This window comes from Sander vitreus, chromosome 16 (assembly GCF_031162955.1).
Source record: "Sander vitreus isolate 19-12246 chromosome 16, sanVit1, whole genome shotgun sequence".
NCBI lineage: Eukaryota > Metazoa > Chordata > Actinopteri > Perciformes > Percidae > Sander > Sander vitreus.
The window spans coordinates 12566273-12591159 of NC_135870.1; the positions used below are offsets into that span (position 1 = coordinate 12566273).

At 39.3% G+C, this 24887-nt stretch overlaps 1 protein-coding gene across 1 annotated transcript in view; it reads left to right on the forward strand.

Moving 5' to 3' along the window:
- The window catches only part of astn2 (astrotactin 2), a 314654-nt gene that overhangs the window by 110043 nt on the left and 179724 nt on the right, over positions 1-24887 (forward strand). Inside the window, exon 4 of the mRNA XM_078271027.1 lies at positions 16463-16615. Within this exon, the coding sequence (XP_078127153.1) occupies positions 16463-16615 (153 nt within the window). The remainder of the gene's footprint in view (positions 1-16462; positions 16616-24887) is intronic.

Sequence of the window (24887 nt, forward strand, 5' to 3'; positions counted from 1 at the left end):
AACCTACAATCCCCAAAAGTCAGAAACAACTAAATAGATTACATACCCCTTTCAGTTGTCCCATAATATAATAAGGTACTGCAGAACAACAACAATGATTTCTAGGAAAAGATTAACTCTGATAGCATCCACAGTACTTTTGAGGAAGATTCAAGGTGCATTTGGAAGTGATGGTAATCACAGTGTCAATGGGCTATTCCTTGCACTCTATGTGTAGGTTGCATACTGGTCATGCATTAGTACCTGCAATTTATGTCATTTCACCCCATACATGGCATAGAATAGGATTGCTACTTTGTGTTTAGCTGGACAGCACCACTCCCTAATTTGATGTTAGCCTGGATCTGAAGTATGGCTTAAGTATTCAAGCATTAGCTGAAAACATAGCTTATCACTTCAGCAATATTTTGTGGTGTCAGAAGCTAAAAAAAAATCAAAGGATGTCTCCAAAAGAGCCCCATTGAAGGTGGAGGACGGCTTTCAGTCAGGAATCAACCCCACTTGTCCGCTGAGTCCAGCACGGTCGTCTTGGCTAAGATGTTCAAGAGCTTCATGCAGTTGCACATAGAGAGAGACAGAAGACAGGTGGATGAAGGTCACGATCCAGGAGCAGGAGTAGAGTGTTTTGACCCAGAATGCTACGCCAGGAATTGTGCGGAAGCCTAGCCTTTGAGGGAGGTAACAGCTAGGCAATTTGCTGCAGTCATGCTCAGAGTTTTCAGTCAGGTATAGAACAAAATACTGACCAGAACCTCATTTTTATGAGTTGCACACTCTTCAAAGCTCCAAGGGAGAGAGCCACTTCTTGCCACTCACAGACTAATAGACTGGTAGTGTGTTTCAATGAAACACTGAACGCATTTCCTTCGGGAAAGAAACGGGATAAATACCTTGTATTTTTGCTTGCTGCATACAGAGGGATTCTGCAGAGCTTAGCTGGATTTTTGCCATTTGAGCTGAGCCCATTAGGTCAGAGGCCCTCTGGATGAGCTCTGTGAAATGTGGGAGGAGGGTGACTCACCTAAGTGATGATTATTATACTCATTCATGACTCACCAAAGAATATGAAAACAATCTTGGTGCTGATCATGGATAAGGACCACATGAAAACCACTCCCATAGCTCAAGACATCCTGCTGAAATGGCACCCAGGTTCAGTTTAAGACATTCTCACTATTTGGCAGGTTGTAGAGTTAATTTGATTTCCAAAGAGCTTATTGTGAGCTTTTTCCTGCCTTGTTTCTTTAAGATTAGACATGAAACATCGTCAAACATCAACCCTCCCATTGTTGACCATGTTTCTGCCTTGTTTTCTGAGATACGATCTGAAATACGGTCAACAATGCATCCTGGGAATGGTTGATTGGTAGTCAAAGAATGTCACTGTGGAAGATAACACTTTTGTATTTGCCTTTGTTTCTTTTGCTCAGCACATGTCAAAAGGTATGCATGTGTGTAGGGAGAGTGTCTTTGCGTGCAATAGATTCTGCATGCAATGTTGGCTCCCAGAACCTTTTCAGATTGCATTGGACAGTGTTGGGCAAGTTACTTCCAAAATGTAATACAATATAGATTACTAGTTAATGTCATTTGAGAGTAATTAGTTATATTAAAAGTAGGACTGTCAAAATAACGCATTCATTTCGATGAATTAATCTGAGAAAAAAATAACACGTTAAAAAAAAATAGCGCAGATTAATCTATTCCATATTGATGTTTGACCCGGAGCCGTTCTAGCCACCATTCGACCGTAAAATGAAGGAGGGAGACGAGAATGTGCTGCCTGGATCATTAATTGGAACATTTACTTGTAAAAATCCTTTTCCTGCCAACCCTGGCTACCGAAATCTGGTGCCACTGATATGTTTGCGCGTCTCTCTGATGTAAGGTGACCAGATTTCTGAGACAAAATCCAGGGACATTTTCAGCTCAGAAGCATAAATACCTCCAAAACAATTAATTTTTTTATCTTTGTAAACTTAAAACGGGGACACTGCCCCAGGGGGACTGAGACAAGAGCTGCACTGGGGCACAAGCCCTCCTAGGTGGGGGTCCATGGGCATGCTCCTCTGTAAGAAAATGTTGTGTATTTTAATGTTTAAATGCATCAATCTGGTGCACTTTGAAAAGAAATTCAGAGGTTAGACTTGATTATTCATATATCTGTGGATGGGAATATTTGTGCTGTAGCCTGAGCTATTTTGCACTTCAGAATTTTAACCATGCACACACAGGTGGAATAGTTTTTTCTTCATATTTTTGTCATTAGGAAGCATACCAGTAGAAATATATATTTATATTTGTAAGTGGGATATATATAAGTAAGTGGGATTGTCTGGAATCTGGCAATGTAATAACCATTATGGTGGAATACACTAGCTAAGCAATTTACAAAAAATATCTGTGCTGACATAAATAGTTTACATGAGAATACATTATAAAGTTGTAGACCATGTAGAAATGTTGTTGCAATTTCAAAACCGGATTACTCAGGGACCGCTTGTTGTACTGATGCATGTGTTGAGTGAAGAGTTTGTGAGATATTTCACAGAGAGTAATGAGTGTGCAGAGATTTATGCAGAATGCAAATATGATAACATTTCATGTTAGTTCAATGTTAATTTTCTTGCAATTTGTCACAGCAATGGGGTTAACACTTCTGCATGCGCCGTATCCGTGTCACATTCTCATTAGGGGCTGAGCCCCCCTAAAGGTCTGATCCTAGAATCACCCCTGTTGCTACTTCATACTTGTACTCCACTACACCGCAGAGGGAAATGTTGTAATGTTTACTGCACTACATTTATCTGACAGCTTTTGCTTTATTGCTTCACGCTGGGCTTGTTTCTGCAACAGCTCATTGAGTATCGGATACAATTAAAACTATTGAGGAAATATTTTCCTTTGACATTGGTCCAGTATTAAACGAGATCACTGCAGTCGGCAACGGCGAAACAAGCTACAATGTAAGTTAATAGGACGTCAATTGTACAGCTTGTTTTTACGTTCATAAAAGTGCTCGTTTTGCCACTGATAGGCTCAGATTAATATTCGAAGTGTCTGACAACATTATGGAAAGGATTTCTAAGGAGGTTGACCTTTCTGTTAAAGAGTAAGATCCTTTTTTTAAAACATAAAAAGTCTGCGAACCCACCAGACTCTCGTAAAATGGGCATTCTAAAACAGCTATGAGCAGTGCTTGCTCTGGCTGTCTTGAGCCTGTGCGTGTAGGGTGCACGACTATTTCATTCCAATTTCGGGTCTGTCAGTCACAGTGAAAACCGGGGACATTTCCGGGGACAGCTCCAGCCGGGGACAGGTCACCGAAACCGGCGACGTCTGGTCACCCTACTCTGATGCTCTGAAACAGACGATACAGGCAACACAAACACCGCTGCACGTGACGCTAGTTAACACTTTACTCGACAGCAGCTAACGTTAGCCTACCGCTAGCTAGTAGCTGGATTAAACACGGTTAAAATGCTGACAGCTAACGCTAAACGGTGTAAAGTGTGACTGTGTTTTACTGTAGAGGATTCAACACCGGTATGTAACAATCTGCAGCTGCCGTAGGAGAACCAACACAGACGGTGTGTTCAATGAAACTGGTAAACTACAGCCTCGTGGTGCATTTGAAGGTAAATGTTTGATTGTAAATGTCTTTTTCCCATCTAGTGGTTGTTTTTGTCGTTCAACAGCAAGTTACTAGTGAAATAAGTTATTGTTATACATTATTATTAAATCATTTAATTTTGACCATATGGCCTTAGCAATAAACAAGCCGTTCTTTAATGTCACCGACTGTTGTTTAGTGTTTTTTTTTCTTTTCTTTTTTTACTTTCTTAAAAAGTATCGGTTCATTATGTATGCGATTAATTTCGATTAATTCATCACAGAGTATGTAATTAATTAGATTAAAGCCAATGTTGCAGGGTTTATTTTCTAATGAATTTGCGCAATTTGCTTGTTGGTAATAAACATTTAAACTGTTACCCAACAACATCAAATACAATGGATATCACAAAACGGAATAAAATACGAAAAAGTAGTACTATTTTACAGCGGTTTGCAATGATTCTCTTTTCCCCCACAATGCATTGCATTACGTCACGTTGGGGAGACGACAGACGAAAGCCCCGTCTCTGTTCACTGTTTATGGTCTCTGTCTGTGCCACTGGTGTTGCAAAACATAGCTTTTGGTCTCGACCGAGTCCATGTGTCTTTATTATGTGTATAATAATATTGGAGGGAAAGTGAAACATAGCTTGGACAGGGATGCTGTTCGGCTTTTCACAACGTTAGCGCAACAGCGTTAGCCTAGAATGTTAGCTAGGTAAATATTACGACTGCCTTTCGGAGTTTCCTATATCTGCATCCACGTTGTCAACATAAGACATGTTGCGTTAGTGCTCCTTTTGTACCATAATTTTATTGAATGAAATGTTAAGCTTCGCTCCTACGAGATGGGTGGGTTTTTGTTACATACAAAGCTAACTGGCTATAGTTAGCCTGTATGTATGCTAGCGGAATTAGCTAACGTTGCGTAACCAGCCAGCAACTTCGGCAATTGGCAGTAGTTTCGGTGAGCTAACCACGACAGTATTGTCGCCCACAATCAACCTCCGCTGCTAAAAGCAGTCAACCTGCAGTGATGTTTGAAATAGAGACGCTTGTGGATGTGTTAGCTGTCATGGTTATGATGCCTTCTATTTCTAGATCTAGCTAGATTACCAGTACTTATCTGAACTAACGACATGATCACTGTCACTAGATATAAAGAAAACCTTGACTTTCACACGGTGCTATTCACTGACAGTAAAAACACCTCTTCCTCATCCCAGTCAGTCACCATAGTTCTAGTACTAGGCTGAGGCACGTCTCCCCAACGGGACGTCATCACCGAATTGCGTTAAAAAACCCAGTAATACCAAAAAACGACAAAAACTGGCCTTTAACACTATTTGGAGACATTTTTAACAATTATATACATATGTTGAGTGCTTTATGTACCCATTAATCAACAGTGGTGGTTAACCGGCAACATGGGCTTTACATTTTTTAATCGATTGACAGCCCTAATTAAAAGCAAGGGCGCGGGAAGGGGGGTGCTGAGGGTGCTGCTGTTAAATAATGTTATGAATAAAAATTCGCTGTCTGACATTATTTATATTTGGTATATCAAATAATGAGGCAAATAGCAAAAAAGGGTTACGGATAGGTTTGAATATAGCCTACTAAAAATAACTAACTGTTATAGCTGCTATAGAGGTCAAAGTGAAAGTGAGTCAAGTGACGTGACACGCTGAGAAGCGAGCAGGCTGAGGCTAGTTGACTGGAATGTTAGTTGTGGAGAAGAATATGTCGCAGAAAAGGATACAAGGTTTTTTCTTCCGGCATAGTAATGCGACTAAAATTAGCAAGATTTCATCTGTAGATGTTACCAGGGCATGGAATTAACACCCGACCACCCACCAAATGCGGGTGAATTTTGCAGTTGGCGGGTAACACTGTCAATCTACCTGCCACATTGGCAGCGGGGCTGTTCCTCCGTTTCCCCCGCGACTGACGCGCCCACACACAAACACACACAGTGGATGCAGGAAAAAATGCAGATGAGACGTACAGGATGACCTAAATTGAGGACAGCTACGCTCGTTATTGTAAGTGCAATGATGAGTTAAAGTCCAGTAAGTACTTTAGTAAACCATATGAATGTGTGTCTCAGCCCAGGATAGGAAATTAGCTAACAATGTAAAGATCAACAAGCCACTGACAATGACAGATATGTTCATATTTGATTCATTCAATAAATTATTATTTTGTGTCTTAAATTCACCAGCCGTTTTCATATTATACCAACATATGCAGCATACTGAGCCTTTTTGGTAAGGTTCCTAGGAAATCTCAGCCCAGAGTAATTAATTAATAGTAATAATTATTATTCTCCCCAAAACATTATTCTTTCCTTTTTATTCATTTTTTTTTATTTTTAAGAACTATACAAAAAGAAATTGCGTTGTGTTATGGTGTGCATTCACCAATGTTTTTTTGTTGTTGTGGTGGGCGTAGGCTACTCCTGATTTTGTCAGTCATCTCATCTCTTATATGCAGTGGCGTAACGAGCCAACACTGGGCCCCTATGCCCTATCAAGGCGGGCCCCCCTACTACAGCACGTGATGACGGCGCAATGTCCACGAATAGGCTACCATCAATAGGACAGGATAGGATCATAGAGACACAGCAATTCCTGTTTTTCACCTTTATGAGGCAAAAAAAAAACTGGCTGGTAAAAAGTCAGTGGCTGGTGGTCAAAAAAAGTTAACTTCATGCCCTGGATGTTACAGTTGATGCTTCCTCGTCCACCGCCGAGGCAAACTCTGTTGGGGCAGCTGAAGAGCCTGAGTCTGAAATAACGTTAGCAAGCAACTCGGCTAACGTTAGCAGCACCATCATAGCATCTAAGGATAACTTTACAGAAGGATTCGGAAAAAAAAACGTCAGCCAAGCAACTTCAGTTATCCTGGAAGGAGGTTCGGGACAGAAACTTTTCAACGGTCTTTTCAGCTGAGATGAGAATGACTGATAAGCCGTTTCTTGTGTCATTTGTTGTGTTAGCGTGCCATCTGCTGGGCACAATTACACTACAAACTACAGTTTACACGCTGGTTCAGTGCTAACAGAAACCGCCGTGATGTGGTTAGGACACATTTGCTGTGGAGAAGGCACAGGAAATTATTGGCGAGGTCATTGCAGCCTGATTATTAGCATATATTTTCAAGCCAAACATCTCTGGTGTGGTTTTGACGATCAGAAAAGTAATTTACCTTAGCTATATACTGAAACAGGCTAATGATGTCAAGTGCGTTTCTGTGATATTGGGGTGCGCGCAGTGGAATCGGAGTGGCAGTGGAATCTGTGGCTGCCCAGGACTTTTCTAAAACTTCTCACTCCCACCCATACACTGTGCTAAAATGACATATTTAGCTGTCAAAATCCAAAACATTTCCTGGGGGGAGAAATCATCAGACATCCATTATTTTGTTATTCAGCACCCCTGGTCAAAAATAGGTTCCTGCGCGCCTGATTAAAAGCGATAAAAATTAAGCGATTAAAAGCCATAAGCGGAAGAGATTAATGTCCAATACTGTTGGACAGCGTGGTCCACGCCAGCTGTTTTATTTTTATTTTACACAAATACCTGTGTATACCGTACACCCTGGTGAAATGTCAAGGTATGAAAAAATAGATTACATTAGAAACATTACATTGCAGCCTGGTAATTGGTAACAGTGAACCTTTTCAGATTGCATTGGACAGGGTTGGGCAAGTTACTTCCAAAATGTAATACAATATAGATTATTAGTTGATGTTATTTGAGAGTAATTAGTTATATTACAATATTACTGTCTCTGAATTGTAATGCTTTACACTACTTTTGCGTTACTTTTGAGTTTCTTTCACCAAAGTATGACATGGCAGGTACAGTAACTTGTGAATTTCACCATGGGATCAATAAATCATCTCATCTCATCTTTATCCAATTCAATACAGCTTTACAGTAGGTGTTTCCAGGTGTTACCTGCCAGCAATAGGCTGCACGTCAATGTTACTTATTAAAAATGTGAGTTATTAACCCATACATTTTTGAATCACTGTCTTCCACACTGTCCCAACAGATACATTTATTTGAAGTATTTTTATATGAGGATCTTGTTCTTAAACCTCATGACCTGGGTGTATTTCTGAATTAATTGTCAGTCAAGAGCTTTAGCCTGTCTGGAGCAATTGGAGGTCAGAGCTTGGCCTGCAATGTTTAGCTGGCGCAGCATGGGGAGACACATCCATATTTTATTCTAGCCCATGGCAAGAGCAGGAGCTATACATAGCACTTTATTCCTGCTCCTCTGCAAGCAGCAGATGCTTTAAAATGTACAAGTAGAGGCAAAAGCTAGCAGAAAGAAAAAGTGTCTGACTAAAGATGGAACATTACATGCTTTCCAGTGGCTGGGGATGACTAGACATGAGACAGTAAATGTTCAAATCCTGCAGAGCGGGGGAGTTTCTGTCTGTTCCTTGTGTTTTTCTAAGTCCTCCAGATGTCTTTAAGTGTTTTCAACTGTCAATATATTTCATTTTGTAGTATCTTGGCAATCACCATAGGAAAAAAAATGCAATACCGCTCATTCCTTTCTTTCTATGATGTGGGATTTTGTCAAACTTGCAATTCTCCCATACTGTATCTTTTTTTCGACATGGATTACGTGCTATAACTGTGGCAATGCCTTCAGCATGGTGCCTTTGGTATGTATCTGTTAGTTTTGGGATTAGAGATCTACGCAAGGGGATTAGGGCCACATGTGAAAAATGTAGTTGAGTTCCGAGTTTCAGAATTCTGACTTTTTTCCCAGAATTCTGACTTTATTCTCAGAGAATAAGCATTGTGGAACTGTATCCACCTATTCATTGATCATTTTAAATACACAAAATATTAGCTTTTTGTGATTAGTGGTAAGCATTATTAACCCAATTAGGGTGGTTCATACATTAAGATCTTTTCTAAAACTATTCAATGGCACAAGATAAAAAGTACATTTCCAAATGACAATTCCCTTTTATTTAATTGTCTCGCCCTCTTACTGTACGTTGACTCTAATTCCTGCCCATTCTTTCTCTTTTCTTTCTATGATAACTTCTCCCCATTATTTTTTCCCCCGTCTGTCTTTTCATATTTTCAGCTTATGCTCCTTTACCCGCTGCTCTGTATCCCTCCCGGCTCTCTTATTTGCATCTCATTCCCAACATCATCTCCTTTCTCTTTGCTTCAACACCCATGGCATCCATTGTCTACCCATCTCTTCCTCACATGTCTCTGGCTCTATTTCTTTCTCTCTCTGCCATTCTCCGTTCATCTCTGGATCCCTTGTCATCGCCAAGACTTTTGTCTTTTTCTTTGTATCTGTCAAACCTCTTACTCTCTTCCCATGTACCTGTCACACTTCCAGAAGCAGTGCTGTCAAAGCTTTCCCAGAGAGCTAGACTGGACTGCTCCTATTGACACAATGGCAACTTTAATAAATCACAGAGGGAATCAGAGCTGTTTCCTTGCTATTGATCCCTTCTGCACTCATTTGCTCCCCAAGCTGTGAAGGGGAGGAGAGAACACAAGGGAATAGAGATGCAGCTAAAGTGTGTATGTGCTTGTACCTGCATGCGTGATGGCATGTGTTGGAGGTACAGGCAAAGAACAGACATGAGAATGGGAGTAATAAAAGGAAATGTAATAAAAAAAAAAACTGAAATCTGCAGGAATTTTGATTTCTTTCAGATTTGCTCCAAATGAAAACAGCAGGGGTTTGTAGGATCAAAGATCTTCAGAAATGTCTCCACCATTTTCCACATACCTGCATCTGCTACTGTGTATATGAGTGCCGTTGGCTGCCTGGTGGGATGGCTTTGAATAGGGAGAGTCTATAATTGATTCCCAATTGTTGAAACATGTCAAGAAGTTGCTAAAATTAAATTGGCAATATGTGCATAAGTGATATTGACCATTCATTTTCCAACTTTTGTCATTTTATTTAGTTTACTTCCGTGTTGATCGTATTGGCTTTAACTGGCTTTATTGGTGTTAGTGTGTGAATTAAATGAATCTGTATATTTTAAAAGATGCCTGCTAGGAATAGGCAGAAATTTATTTTATTTTCCAGTTTACAAAATCATTTTATACCAAATGAATGATTGTACAGATTCTATTTTTTTAATTGTGTTTTTTGCATTTAGCTAAGGTTAGCTTAAGTGTAGAGGCAACTTCTGCAGCGTCTTGGTCAATACCCTGTCCCCTAAAACAGGTAGTTTAGCATGACATGTGGCATGATATGGAATAGCTTCCACACAGTCTACTACTAACATATATGTGTTTGTGTGAATTCAGAGTACTCTAATCCATCTTCCAAGCTGAATTGCTAGCCGTATCACCACCTGCCTTAGGGCACAGGGCATTGTTGAGGATCCTGAAAATGTTGCCTTGTGTCTCACTGACTTTCAGCAGAGAGGAAATAGCTTCTTGAGCCTAAGAGAAATAAGGTTCAAGCACTATTTATGGACAGAAAGTCATGGTCAAAGGTTTCAGTTTCTGACAGACAGTAATTCCCATAGGCTGTATCAGCAATTTGGTGGAAGCCGGCCTAGTCTTGTTCATTTGGCTTTTTTGAGTAGCTAGTCCTTCAGTGTATTTTCTGCTGACAGAACAACTGTTGCCTTTCCTGGTGCTGAATATCATTTTCTGTGAAGGTACGGGCATCAGATACAGGCATCATTATATCAGTTTGTTGTTGTTGTGATACCCAGAGATATATTTTTAGAAACCTCTTCTGCAAATTAGTGCTTTACCAGTGAATCTTTTTTATTTATTTTTTTAAATGAAAAAACATGAATCCCTCCTCTGTTGATTGTTATAAGTTATGTCATACCATACACATTTATTAGCATTGTCGTTATTGTATTAGTAGAAGCTGTAGCAGCAACTGTAGTAGTAAAAATAATGGTGTCGGTACTATTACTAACAAACAGTATGCTGAATTCTCAACTAATATCTACTTTGACAATGAATTGCACAGGGGGAAAACATCAATCAGCAGTCATCTCTAAAGTTTACTGTGACAATTTAAGCTTTTTTATGCCACCCACATTTGTCTTGTTCTTGTTTGTCTGCTTCTTCTTCTTGTGATTATGAAATGAATATATTTCACCAACGAAATGACAGAAATGACGATGTCAAATACTTGGCAAATTAGACGGGTCCCTTGCCATAAGCGGAAGAAATTAATGTCCAATACTGTTGGACAGCGTGGTCCACGCCAGGTGTTTTATTTTTATTTTACACAAATACCTTTGTATACCGTACACCCTGGTGAAATGTCAAGGTATGAAAAAATAGATACCAATTACCAACATTACATTGCAGCCTGGTAATTGGTAACAGCGTTCTCACTCAAAGCTGGACCAATTTCAAAGATCTTTGTTCACATTAGTCATTTAGACAGAAATGCATGCGCAAATAGGGTCCAGGTTGAAAAATACCGAAATTCCCCTTTAACTTGTCTGTCAGTAAGTAGTTTGTTAATGCTAACCTTTTTGTGTTTTGCCTAACTAGTGAGGCTCTCCTGACACTTTAGTGGACCCATAATAAGAACACTGAGTACATGTCCATCAAAAAGCAAATGGCTGCATGCCTTACCTCTCTGGGTCTGTATGAATGCATTGCTCACCAATGAGCTCCCAGGGGAGGCTAGAGTATAAGAGATGCAAAAAAACAGAGAGAAGGAGGGAAAAACGGAAAGGTGGTATTATGTTTTTAGTGAACACTTCAGCAACACCCTGATTATTTTTCAGATGTTTAATGTGCCATGGTCTTTACATTGGATGTGAACATATCCATATAATACATTTGTCTTTGTTGAGTATGTTATCAAGCTTCAAATAGATTTTTCTTTTGGTTTGACGGCCATTTTCATATTCCGGTAAAGGCCATGAAAAGATGAAAATGGTGATTGGAGTACACTTTATGTAAACTGCTGTGCTTTACACACAGCTGTGAAAGCAATGTATTTAACGGACAGGGAGTAGCAAATAAAAGTGGGGCAAGAGCTAAGACATGTCATTTACATAGACAAAAACAAACACATGCATATGCATGCACACTTTCACAAAAGCCTGCATAAACAAAAACAAGCATGCAGTCCAACAAATAGAAAATTAAGGAAGGGTTATCTTCCCATACTGGGCACCGTTAGACCACCAGGAATAGGTTGACTGATGCATCATGCTGTTGACATCCACTGCTTATGAGACACTGTTAACACATGATAAGGGAGTAACTGCAGATAAGGGAGATGAAACAGAGAAAATAAAGGCACCCGAGCTTTAGCTGACATTGAACTCAAAATGAGAAGCCAGTGTGGACCTGGGGTCTGGGGAAAAACAAATGTCAGAATAAAATATCTTGGTAGCTGCTTCTGACAGAAGTGAGAAATGGGGATTAACAGCAAAATAGTGAGAGACCTTCAGGAGAAAACATTCTGCAAAAAATGAACACATTTGTGTTTTAGTGTTCATGACTAATGCAGACATTCATGTCTTACAATATCTTGTGTCAACTATGGAGTCTTGAGGACAATTAGTGATAACATGAGGACCATCTTGTTTGTAATTAAATGAAATGATTGCTTCATATCTAAAGATTGGCCAAAGATTATAGTGTAGATTAAGTGTACTTTACTGTATGGTGCAAACACATCCATCATCATATTTTAATATTTTAAGATGGTTGAGATTTAAGGTGTATGTGTGTGTTAGTGGGGAAGACAGAGATAAAAACATAAACATCAGCAACTCAGGGACTTACATTTGTTTCAAGAAGTCTGTGGCTCAAGGCACTTCTGCCCTGCCTAGGATCTTTTCTTTCTTCAAAATGGAACAAAGGAAGAGGGATAAAGAGAGGCCATGAAATATGTATGCAAGCAGTTAACCTCAGACATGCTGTCACACATTCTGCTCAGTCATGGCAGGTCAAAGCTTAAGTGCCACCCACTCTGGCCCTTCTTGTTTTTTTTGCTAACCCCAAGTACCTGAATTAGCCTAAAACTACCATAAATGCCCACAGGGAATGAAGCTCCCTTAGCCATTGTTGAGTATTTTATGTTTTCTATTCACTTTCCTTTAAAGATTTTAGCCCCGCATATTGACACTACAGCTGAAGTGAAGCCCTTTTGGATTTTAAAATGCAAACCAAATGCCAAATGTGTTGGCCAGCAGAACATGTGTAGGTTGAATGTGTGTAAGCCTATACCGTCATTTTACTGTTTAAGATACATTCTGCTGTGCCTAACAGAGAAAACTACTCCGCTATTATGGCCTTGAAATGTGCTTTCTTTCTCCCAGGACATTCACACATTGATGCACATGAAAAGGAGAGGAGGCTTTTTCTACTTCTAGACATGCTACTGTATATAAGAGAAATGTTTTCTGGCCACCAATGTAAAAGCCTTGACTTATTCTCTGCATCATACTGTATAGCTGATGCATATAGCACAAGGTTAATTTAAAATGTGTCCATTCCATTGTCATCTTTGTCTAAACTGTTTAGTGCATCACATGGTATGTGTTCTCAATGCACCACAGCTAAAGCTTTTACATTATGCTTAACGTACATGCAACAGAGTTAGGAGTACTATGGTCCATGCAGTGTGTGTGTGTGTGTTTGTAAGAGTGTGTAACCAATGACAAGTGAGTTACCTTTTTGGCATCACTGCACACCATCCTACGCACTTATGTGGGACTTACTGTGCATGGAAATTGACTTAGACTTGGTTGGTTTAAAGGAAACTGTCAGTATGGGAAATCCTTTGCAAGTCGGTGCCAGGACTTGTAGGGAACTCTTGTTTTAGTCTCTGTGTCATGTGCTCAAAAGCATTCCTTCAGCACAAGGCAGAACCCGACTCACAGCCAAGGGTTGGTGTACATGCACCACACAATAACCAGAAGCAACAGCAACAGTAGCTGCTTCAGCATCAAAGTTCAATTACATGTATCTGTATGATACAACATGGTAGCAGAACAAATTATACTTTGGTAGTGTATCATAGCTTTAGCTGTAGTCCATTAGCTAGTCAAACAAAATGGATATCTTTGCAGTATGTGATACATTGAAGGCTGCTGGATTGTAAATAAACTAATTTTCAGCAATAGAAGCTGGAGGCAACATTCAGTAAGTGGTAGTATCGTAAATAGAGAAACAAATGAATGAAGGCTGGGGTGGTGAGTGAGTGATGTGCACAGCTTACTGTGAATTTGAAGCCACTGGCCACTTAGCAGCAGTGATGTGGGGGATATGTCAGCAACAGTGGCAGTTAGATAAATGCACAAAAAGCACACTTATACAAAGTAAATTACTTTATTATTTTCAACTAGCAGCATGATTGAAACAACATTTTCAAATTCAGAGATCTGGAAATTCCTATTCTTCATAAACAAAAAGTATATACTATTTCACCAGAACTGTGGTGAAATGATCTGTTTCATTTCCATGAGCTATACTAGCAAACACTGCAACAGGAAATTAAACTGAAAACATTTAATGCCATTAGATTATACAGTATCAGATGGTAGATGGCCTCAGGTTCTGTGTGAATGCATATGTCAACTACTCACTAAACTAAACCAAACTTACTCTTCAACCTTATGCTTAAAAATGAGCATTTAGTCTTAAGTCTAAATTTCACCATTGCTGTCCTACAGTATACTTACATATAGCCATCTCTTATGAATAAATATGCTCGCAACACTTATGAAACATGTGCAGCAATTATAATCCTAAGGTATTGCTGTTTTCTTTGCACTACATACTGTACATTTTTTGACTGTGGTGCTTTTCACAGAGTTGATGCTCGCTTGCTCTATAAACCATTAGTTTACATCGTTTTCAACTGCCTGAGTGTGCTTGACTCAGCTTGACAAGCTTTTTGGCTGCCTTCAGGGCACCTTAGATCAATTTGTATAGTGATAACACAGGGATAATGTGACACACTGTTATAGTGGAAATATCTCCAGAAAGTCCATATCCTGCCCTGTGGCTATAGACACGTCTTGATGCCTCGCGAAAAAAAAAATCTAACATTTTTCTACTCCCTCTTCAATCATGTATGAATAGGTGTTTTGATGAAACATCTCTGGCCAGCTGCTGGAATCCTAGTCAACAACCCATGTGCATACAGTATTTTATCTAAAAAGAAAATGCGTATGTGTCTTGTGTTTTGTTCATTGCTAAGTGTAGGTTAACAGTGAGTGTGCTGCATAGTGTTATAGTTCTCCTGTTGTTTTCCTAACTTTCAAGGATAAATGGATGACTAACTTAACTAACACCCAAATAGAAGAGCTAAAATATGTAGTAGCCAATGCACTTTAAATTAATTTCACTCTGTCATTGTATCTGCACTGTGTCAGGAGACATGGGCAGGTTACAAAACAGCACAAGCTAGATGGTGTTGTGTCTCTGTCTCCGGAAAAGAGATCAGGATTTGGTCGTAGCTATATGCAAGGACCAAACAACTGTTAGGTGTTTTGTTCATCTTGACAATTGTTATAAAAACTTTGATAACTCTACAAAGCAAAAACATTTTGGGCTGGAGGCCATAAGCCAACATCTGTCCCCAAAATGAGGTCATGGTCACTTTGCATCATGTCTTGCACCTGGTTACGGGGGCCTATTACCGTAGCCATGCCAACAACAATTCCCTGTTAAAAAAAATATTAACCATTGTAGAGTGAGCTAACCACAAATGAATCTGAACAAATTGTGTATCATTGCAAGGATATTTGTTCTGAAGCACACTCCATCACCGCTGTTATTGTTAACTTTCCATTTATAATATCAAAACAATGTGAATACTCCTGCCTCTTCACTTCCACCCTCATCCTCTTCATCTCTATCTTCCTCTGCTCTTGCACGCTCATTGGCATGCACGATGAGCATCCACTGGGAGCAACACATCACCATTATTCATGGAAAAGAGTACACCTCTGAGCCGGACTGACAGATCAAAAGATGTTGATGATAGGTGGGGGTAGTGGTAGTTGGGGTGATAAATGGCCTCATCTTTTGGAGATTGCTATACTTATACTAAGTTTGGGGACTGAGCTGTTTTTCAGAGTTTGTTGAGCGTTTGTTTGTTTTGGGCCACAGCTGTCTAATCCTACACTTTCAGTACATGCTTGCAGACATGATTGCCCACATATAGTACAGCCAAATAATTTCACCTTACATAGATTCATTTACAATGTCACTTAAATTGAGCTTGAACGGTTCTATTAACAGAGACTGTAGATACATGTAGTTGAACAGCATAATCTCTTTTAGATATCCACATGCTTCAACCTGTTTGTGTCAGACACAATAAGGGGAGACTAATTAGTCTCTTCATTCTGGCATTAATTAATTAGCCAGAGCATATCTAGACAGAATGTCCTGTCCTTTTTCTTTTGCAATTTTCTACTGTACAAAATCGACCCCCCTTTTCCCCACAGCCAGTTGTTTTGGAGTCATTCATCAGAAAAATAGTGAGACTGAGCCATCAGTGGAAGCGTAGGCAGGGTCCCTGTAGAGATGAGGCAATATTGAATTGATGGAATCATATAAAGGCCAGATAAAAGAAATAACACTGTGCTGTTTTTTACAGTGTCAATGGGACAGCCTAGTGACTCTTATCTTGTGAATAATAATAATAATAATAATAATAATATCTTTAAAAAAATAAGAGAAAAAAGCTATTTGGGGATATTTGCCTTTTTGCATCCATGTGTGTATTTTACTTTATCTTGTGTGTGGGTCACTATTTGCAAAATTATTTTCACTTTAAAGCCTTATGACATGCCTGCCATTTTCACTTTGGAATCTCTGTTTCGTAGCTATTGACCCAAACATGGAGTCAGTAGAGGATTTGATGCAGAGGTTCCAGGACAGTTTCCGTGTTCCCAACACGCCAACGGACATGTCTCACTATCATCATGTCATGCACAGCTCGTCGACGGGTCGCCGGAGGGTCCCTAGCCACACCAGAGGTAGGACAAAAAGTCATTCAAAAAGTTTACAGTTTTGTTGGCAAGATGATTTATTACATATGCATGTTCTCTTTAATTTTACTATCCACACTATGTTTGCTGACTTTTGGTGCTTCTATGGTACTCATTTTATAGTTTTGGACAGGGATATTTGCCCTTTTCATAGAACATTCATGCACCAGTGTATAATGTTAAATAAGCATGAGGACACATGTTTGAGCCGTTTCCACTCTGCCTTATGAGATGTGTAAATGTATGGGCATTTTCTTTCCACGCACTTTTCAACACCCTAGCAGCCATTGACCATTATTTGTATTTAGAAGCCTAAGATTTCACAGCTTGTCCACTGAAAATAATATTTTGAGTTGCTTTTTATAACAATCCAAACTGGAATACCTAAATTATTATTCTTTACATAACTGCCAGATATTATCCAAATAATAGCATTGTAGATTGATTATGCATTAGACGGTCCAGGTGGCAATTGTTTTCCATTTATTGTGATGCATTCATTTCAGTATGACAGATAATACACATTAATGGTCAATTTAGATGTTCCATTTAGTTGGAAGTTATTCCATTTAATGACCAAGGAAACACATGCAAACACAGCAAACGTAAGAAAGCTGCACTCAAATATTTTAATGTATGACCTCTAGATGACCATATTAACCACTGAGCTACCATGCTGCTCTGGAGAATTGCCAAACTGCTTTGAGAACAATGTCACAGTTCTTTTCACAATTAATTTCCTTCAAGTAAATGTGACTTACCATTTCTTGTCCCATTTGATATCTGTGAAATGTATTAATATGTAGACTTTTTTTCTTTTACATCATGTAACGGATGTAGACACCAGATATAGCATAGGAACATGAGGAATACGGTAAAAAGTGACTTTAGTCAATCAGATTCATAATTTGTTGTTACATTTAACCATTTACATATTCATCAGGGGTTCACATAGCCCTGTATCTAACCTTCTGTATAGGCTTGCATCTATCTGCCTAGATGAGTTCAAAATAGTTTAAGCATCACCAAATTCAAAATATTTTCAAGAGAATCATTTGATTTATTTAGAATAGAAAGATTAGTCACACATTTAAAAAATATACACTTATTACCTTTGTTTACATGTTTTATCATGTTTGCTTTCAGCTCACTCAGTTGGCTTTCTGTCTCATTAAAGATCAATTGGGAGCACAGTTTCACAATTGTGAAAAAAATAAGCACGGTGACATTTTGAGATGTGACATATTGGTGACACCAGCCTCTGCCACAGAAATAAATCCAGCTAATTACCAGCAACATTCCAAATAATTTTAATTAGACATGCAGTCTGTGTCATTGGTCATATCATTATGACCAGTGAGACATTAACGCTGAAAATGAGACATTAACCATGATGAGTTCACCTACCCTTGACAGAATAACTTACTACCCTCTTGATCACTGTCATCTACAGTAGATGTAAAATACAACACTGAGTAACTTTACATATTATGCATGCTTACTTATGTGGGGATTATTAATATTTGCAGTCACATAGCCAGTGGTGAAGTGAGTTTATATTCATGGTTATCTAGAACACTTCAGCTTAGCTTGTGCTTGTCTTATTTGCTGTTGAGGATTTAACTCTGTAATAATTAAATGCAAGTTGTGTCTACCTTCTGAGCAGATGATGCCTCTAAAATGCTGTGTGCAGGTCAAGCTCCTCTAAACTGTGAAGTACACTGCTGAGTGATGTCCTCTCTGAGGTCAATGGTAAAAGAGTTAGTTTGTGGGTCTATCATTTGGGCTAAAAATGTCTCCTCAAGTGCAGGCAAATAGTACAAACATGATAATAGGAGAAACACTTAAACTGAGGAGGAAACTCTATTAGTTGGAGTGATGTTAGAGGGGAATGTTAATTGGTCAGACATAGAAATTCCAAGGCCAAGAGTAAAGTGGATTGTGGCTGGGCAGATGCTTTTCTTTTTCATATTGTTCAACTTGATAGACCTTTGTATGCTGTGCAAAAGCTAAATGTCTCTCGCATTTTGTCTTAGCCCCTGTGTGCAGAACTGAGCTGAGTAATACTTGATGTCACAGGGATTCATGCTATGTAGATCTAACCAAGCGACACAGACAGGTGGAGTGGAATACATCATCTGTGTAGTTTATGAAAAGTGACAAGAAGTGCTTAGGCTGAGCTACTGGAATTAAGTTAGTGCCAGACATGACATGAAATACAGGTGGTCACAATGAAGATAGGAAGGTCTAAGCCATTTTTAAAATATATTTCAAAAACATACTTTGACCATTTGTGACAAATCTTACTTACTTGAAAAATGGTCACTCAAATAAAAAAAATTCCAACCTGGAAATGAATGTATGCCTAGTAAATTACATTGTAAAGAAATTAGCAAATAATCTCTTTCCAACCATGCCCTGCTTCAAATGGGGTTGTATACAGTAAGGCACACACCTCTTAATCTTGACAGACCAAACCTGGGCCCTGGTTCCTTGAAGCATTTTAAGGCTGACAGGCCCCATTATAAATCTATGGGCTAGGATCAATATATCTTAAGATACCTTCGGGAAATGGACCCTGAGCCCTATGTTGAAGGAGAGGACGTGTGTGTTTCAGGAATTCATTATTGAGAACACAGGTAGGGGGCTAGTCTGCACAAGAGGAGAGCTATTGTCCAAGACGTCTGAATGTGAGGAATAGCAGTAGGTACTGTAAGGATATGATGCGTGGGGTGTCTACAGCCAGCAGCACACAATCATTTTAAGAAACTACACATTCCTTTCCTTGAGGCATGAGAGATGGTGGAGAAGGCATGCCCCTAATGGCCAATTATTGGGCTTGAGGGCTGTCTGGATTGGAGATTCACCCCAAATCTGCGTAGGAGTGGGAACAAGAGCAAATAAGAGAAACACATCACACTAGTGCCTGGTTGTCAAGTAAAACTGCCTATAGTTTACCAACCAAAGTACCTTAGTTTACTTGATTCACATTTACATTAAAGGGGTAACGAACCTGAATATATACTCTGATATATACGCTGAAAAACTACAGTAGCATTTTTGTCTGCTCAGCTAAACCCTGCAGCTGCTCATCCACTCTTCTCCTGCATATTGGAATTTTTGCTTTGTGGCAACATTCTTTGCTTCCCTGTCAGCATATATTGCCCTAGTTTCTTGTAAGCACCACCTTATACCTGGACTCTCAGAAAATGTTGGCTCAATTTTTTCATCTTGGCAGCAACTCTCAGGATCTTATTTGGAGGATATTTCACAAAGCATGATCAGGAAGAGAGCCAGATTTAAAATTGCTATGAACATGCATATTCTTATACAGATACAGATTATACATTCTGATACAGAATTTTCCACATTGATAGCAATAGTAAGTTATTATTAAGGTTGTAATTGTACCTGGCATGCAATCCCATAGTATATCCCCCCGACACCTGACCAGCTGTGAGTTACCCACTTACACTTTTCCCCTTCATGTGTCTTGGGCAGATAGGATAGCTACATGATAATCACAAAAGCCAAGTCAAAGCCAAATGCTGCCAAGAAGTATTAGAAACAAATTGCAATTTGATTACTCAAAACACCTTTGGAGGTGGTTATTAATATAGAACAATATTTAAGCCAGATGTTAAAAAGATGTAAACATAAATTTTTCCAAACCACATACAGTGGGGAAAACAGTTATTTGATACACTGCCGGTTTTGCAGGTTTTCCTACTTACAAAGCATGTAGAGATATGTCATTTTTATCATAGGTACACTTCAACTGTGAGAGATGGAATCTAAAACAAAAATCCAGAAAATCACATTGTATGATTTTTAAATAATTAATTTGCATTTTATTGCATGACATAAGTATTTGATCACCTACCAACCAGTAAGAATTCCGGCTCTCACAGACCTGTTAGTTTTTCTTTAAGAAGCCCTCCTGTTCTCCACTCATGACCTGTATTAACTGCACCTGTTTGAACTTGTTACCTGTATAAAAGACACCTGTCCACACACTCAATCAAACAGACTCCAACCTCTCCACAATGGCCAAGGCCAGAGAGCTGTGTAAGGACATCAGGGATAAAATTGTAGACCTGCACAAGGCTGGGCTACAGGGCAATAGGAAAGCAGCTTGGTGAGAAGGCAACAACTGTTGGCGCAATTATTAAAAAATGGAAGAAGTTCAAGATGACGGTCAATCTCCCTCGATCTGGGGCTCCATGCAAGATCTCACCTCGTGGGGCATCAATGATCATGAGGAAGGTGAGGGATCAGCCCAGAACTACATGACAGAACCTGGTCAATGACCTGAAGAGAGGTGGGAGGATGGATGGGGCCATGTATCGCGAGATCTTGGCCAACAACCTCCTTCCCTCAGTAAGAGCATTGAAGATGGGTCGTGGCTGGGTCTTCCAGCATGACAACGACCCGAAACACAGCCAGGGCAACTAAGGAGTGGCTCCGTAAGAAGCATCTTAAGGTCCTGGAGTGGCCTAGCCAGTCTCCAGACCTGAACCCAATAGAAAATCTTTGGAGGGAGCTGAAAGTCTGTATTGCCCAGCGACAGCCCTGAAACCTGAAGGATCTGGAGAAGGTCTGTATGGAGGAGTGGGCCAACATCCCTGCTGCAGTGTGTGCAAACCTGGTCAAGAACTACAGGAAACGTATGATCTCTGTAACAAAGGTTTCTGTACCAAATATTAAGTTCTGCTTTTCTGATGTATCAAATACTTATGTCATGAAATAAAATGCAAATTAATTACTTAAAAATCATACAATGTGATTTTCTGGATTTTTGTTTTAGATTCCGTCACTAACAGTTGAAGAGTACCTATGATAAAAAATTACAGACTTCTACATGCTTTGTAAGTGGGAAAACCTGCAAAATCAGCAGTGTATCAAATACTTGTTCTCCCCACTGTATGTAGTCTGTACTCCTCCCAATCCGAACTATATCAGTATCAGCAAGTGGAAGTATAATGGCAGACAAAATCATCAGCAAAACAAGTCTTATTTGTACTCCATTCACACAACTTACCCATGTGTTTGTGTTGTTACATAGCTTGACAAAAGATGTTTAGGAGACAGAAGGCTACCAAAGAGGCTGCTACACTGCTGCGTTGTCTACCGCTTTTTTAGAGGACTTTGAAATGGCTTTTAGGGGCATTATTGCCACCTTCTTGACTTAGGTTTGTCCCACCTATATTTGCATTTAGCAAAGGCATTTTAACTGAGGTTCTCATCTGCCTTGTGAAGATGCATACTTGTGGCTACAAGTATGCATCGACAGTGTATACATTCTCACCTAAATTATATCTGGATATAAGGCACATGAAATGATTTGCGGAGCCACTCTGTCTTCACAACTGCCCAATCAATGATTTCTTTCTTGCCTGAGAGAAGTTGTTGCATTTTGCTATCAAAGTGCATAAGTCAGCAATTTCCGTTGGTTGGCTTTCATCTTTTGTTCCATGTGGAGTATTCCATTACAATGGGATGCACACAGGAGCCACTTCTTTTGTACTCAACAACCCCCTGGATATGCCTTTTTTCCAGGTCTGTGAACACCAGATCTAATGATCTGGGATTAACAGGTTGTGAGCTGCTGTTGGGTGTCTCCTCCCTCTGAAGTTTGGTAAGGTTTTTTTGTGTCTGGTTCCTTGTTCAGTGCTTTAATTTGACCTGTGACTTTGGCCTTATTGTCCCCATCGACTTTACATGGCATTAAAGGTGCAGTGAGTGGTAGTTTATGTTGCTTGTCTGGACATGTACTTCCGTCTTTCCCCCATAGTTGGCATTAACAATAGACCAGTATGAGTGGGAGACTTTGCTGTTGTGTTGCTCTCCCCCGCATATTATGTTTGGTGCAGAGCTTCGGCCATTTATCGCCCGAGGTGGACAGTCCTTCCTGCTGAATGTACTGTACACAGCAAATAGTTTTGTGGGTATGAAGAGGCAATTTGCTTCTGTCAATCCACAGTCAAGCCTAGAGTTTGCAAGACAATATAAAAATTTTACATATAATATAGAATATTTGTGTGAATTTATTTTTTTGTTTTGTTTGTTTTTCTGGTGAAGCAAAAAGGGACTACAGCTTGCAATTCAATCCTGTGTTGTAGAATGACAATAAATTAACCTTGATATGCCAGATTAGTTTTGTATGTTGTTTATATGTACATGCACTAACCATTTTTTTGGCATATACTGTAAGAACTGCTCTGCCCTCAAACATGGAAAGAAATACGCATTTCATAATATTTTTGTGAAATGCCTATATAGAGCCACTTTAGAAGATGATGCATGTGTTTGTAAAACTATGGTTAGGTAATGTAACTGTCATTGTTCTAGTGTGGCCACCTTTCTAGAAAAACTTTGAAGTCACAAAACATTTGTGGTTTTGTGAAATATTAAGATTTGTGTTTTAAAAACTTGCTCCCTTATTTTCATACACCTCTGTGCATGCTATTCCCTGCTGTGGTGTTAATGTATTTCCATGTGCTGGCTAGAAGCTGTGGAAGTTTTTTGATGTGTCACAACTTCGGCTCATTACGATGTAATATAATCATAATCTTATGGTTATTAACTAGCTTTTCTATTGTTTATTTGATGCTTTGAAGTAGAGTGTGTGTGTGTGTGTGTGTGTGTGTGAGCAGACAAAACACAGTGATTACAGGTTCAACAGTGACTACAGGGCTTCTCTACAACAGGCCATATCTGATCTACTGCCAAGTCAGGGCAGTGCGCGACTCTATTTTTGTATTTGTTTGGTTTGTGAAAGACCTAAAGAGACAGGAAACAAAATCCAAAGAGAGATCACACAAATGTCTGTCGATCCATCTGACCAAGTTTATTTTCTCTAATTAATCCTATGTTCATATTATGGCTAATCATTTAGTAATTGTCAGTTACAGTTCTTACTACATAATATAAAAGACTCATTCAATCTGTTTTTACTGAATTTCACTGCACAAAACCCCCCATGAACCAATTTTCACCCAGATTTTATATCCCCTGCTTGTTTCCAAGAAGACGCTGGTCACCACTAAATCCAATTTTCACCTGTTTTTAACCAAACTAAACAAAATGTTCTGATAAAATAATAATAAATCAGAAAATAAAGATAATTACAGTATATAAGCAGTCATAAATTCACTCTGGGACTAGCTCTGGGGTGTCAAAAATTTGATACACACCGCACAATTAATTGGACATCTTACTCTACATACAGTAAATGCGATTCCTGATTGTTAGTGTGGCCCCGCCTGTACATAAGGAAGGCTGGGAGACAGGGATCGGTCTCTCTCAGACTGATGCAGCATTTGACCACCGTGTTGTCTTCTGTTGTTTTCTTTCTTTTGTGTTTATTTCTTGGATGGATGTCTGGTAGTCTAGTTTTCGCAGTTTCTTTGTTAGTTTAGACACTAGAACCGTCACATGGGCAGTGCCAACTGTGTGACCGCACAGGGCCTCGCAACTCTGGGGGCCTCGCGCCTGCATGGTTTGCAATCATGCAGTTTTTTTTCTTTTCTTTTTTTTTTACATTCTATATTTTTTATGATGTTCTTGACTCAATGTGATCTAAAATGAAATTCCGGTTTGTCAAAAAAATCCATAGGTCAGACGGCTTATTATTGTGACTGCTAACTAGTCCGTTATCTCTCTTAACATCTGTCTAAAGGCATTGCCACATCTATCTCTGTGGCAATGCCTTTAATCCTATCTATTTTGGCATGTATTTCAGCAACGTGGACAGCGAGCGTATGTCCACATTTAACACATGCACACACAGCAAGGCACACAAGAACACACAAGAACACACACACACACACACACACACACACACACACACACACACATACACACACACACACACACACACGCACAATATGACTATATAGCTGTCTTAATATCGGCAGTCCCCGTGCAGGTTTACAGTGATTCTTGCGCATGCATCACGTTGTATGTCAATGAGCAGGGGGTGGATGCCCTATGTCCGACAGCCATTTGTGGGTTGACACTTCTTGAAATCCTAATTTTAAAAAGTGACAAAATGTCTTATGAAATTGTACTAATCATTTCATCAATATGCATAACTAAATTATACTTGCAATCCTGATATTCCTAAATCTATTTAAAATCAATATAACCAGGATAAAGCTTTTTTCCAATCCCAGACTCCATGAACCATCTTACTGCTCTAAAGAAATTATGCTTGCCTTAGCTTTCTCTGCATTGAAGTCAGTGAATTCTTGGCTCA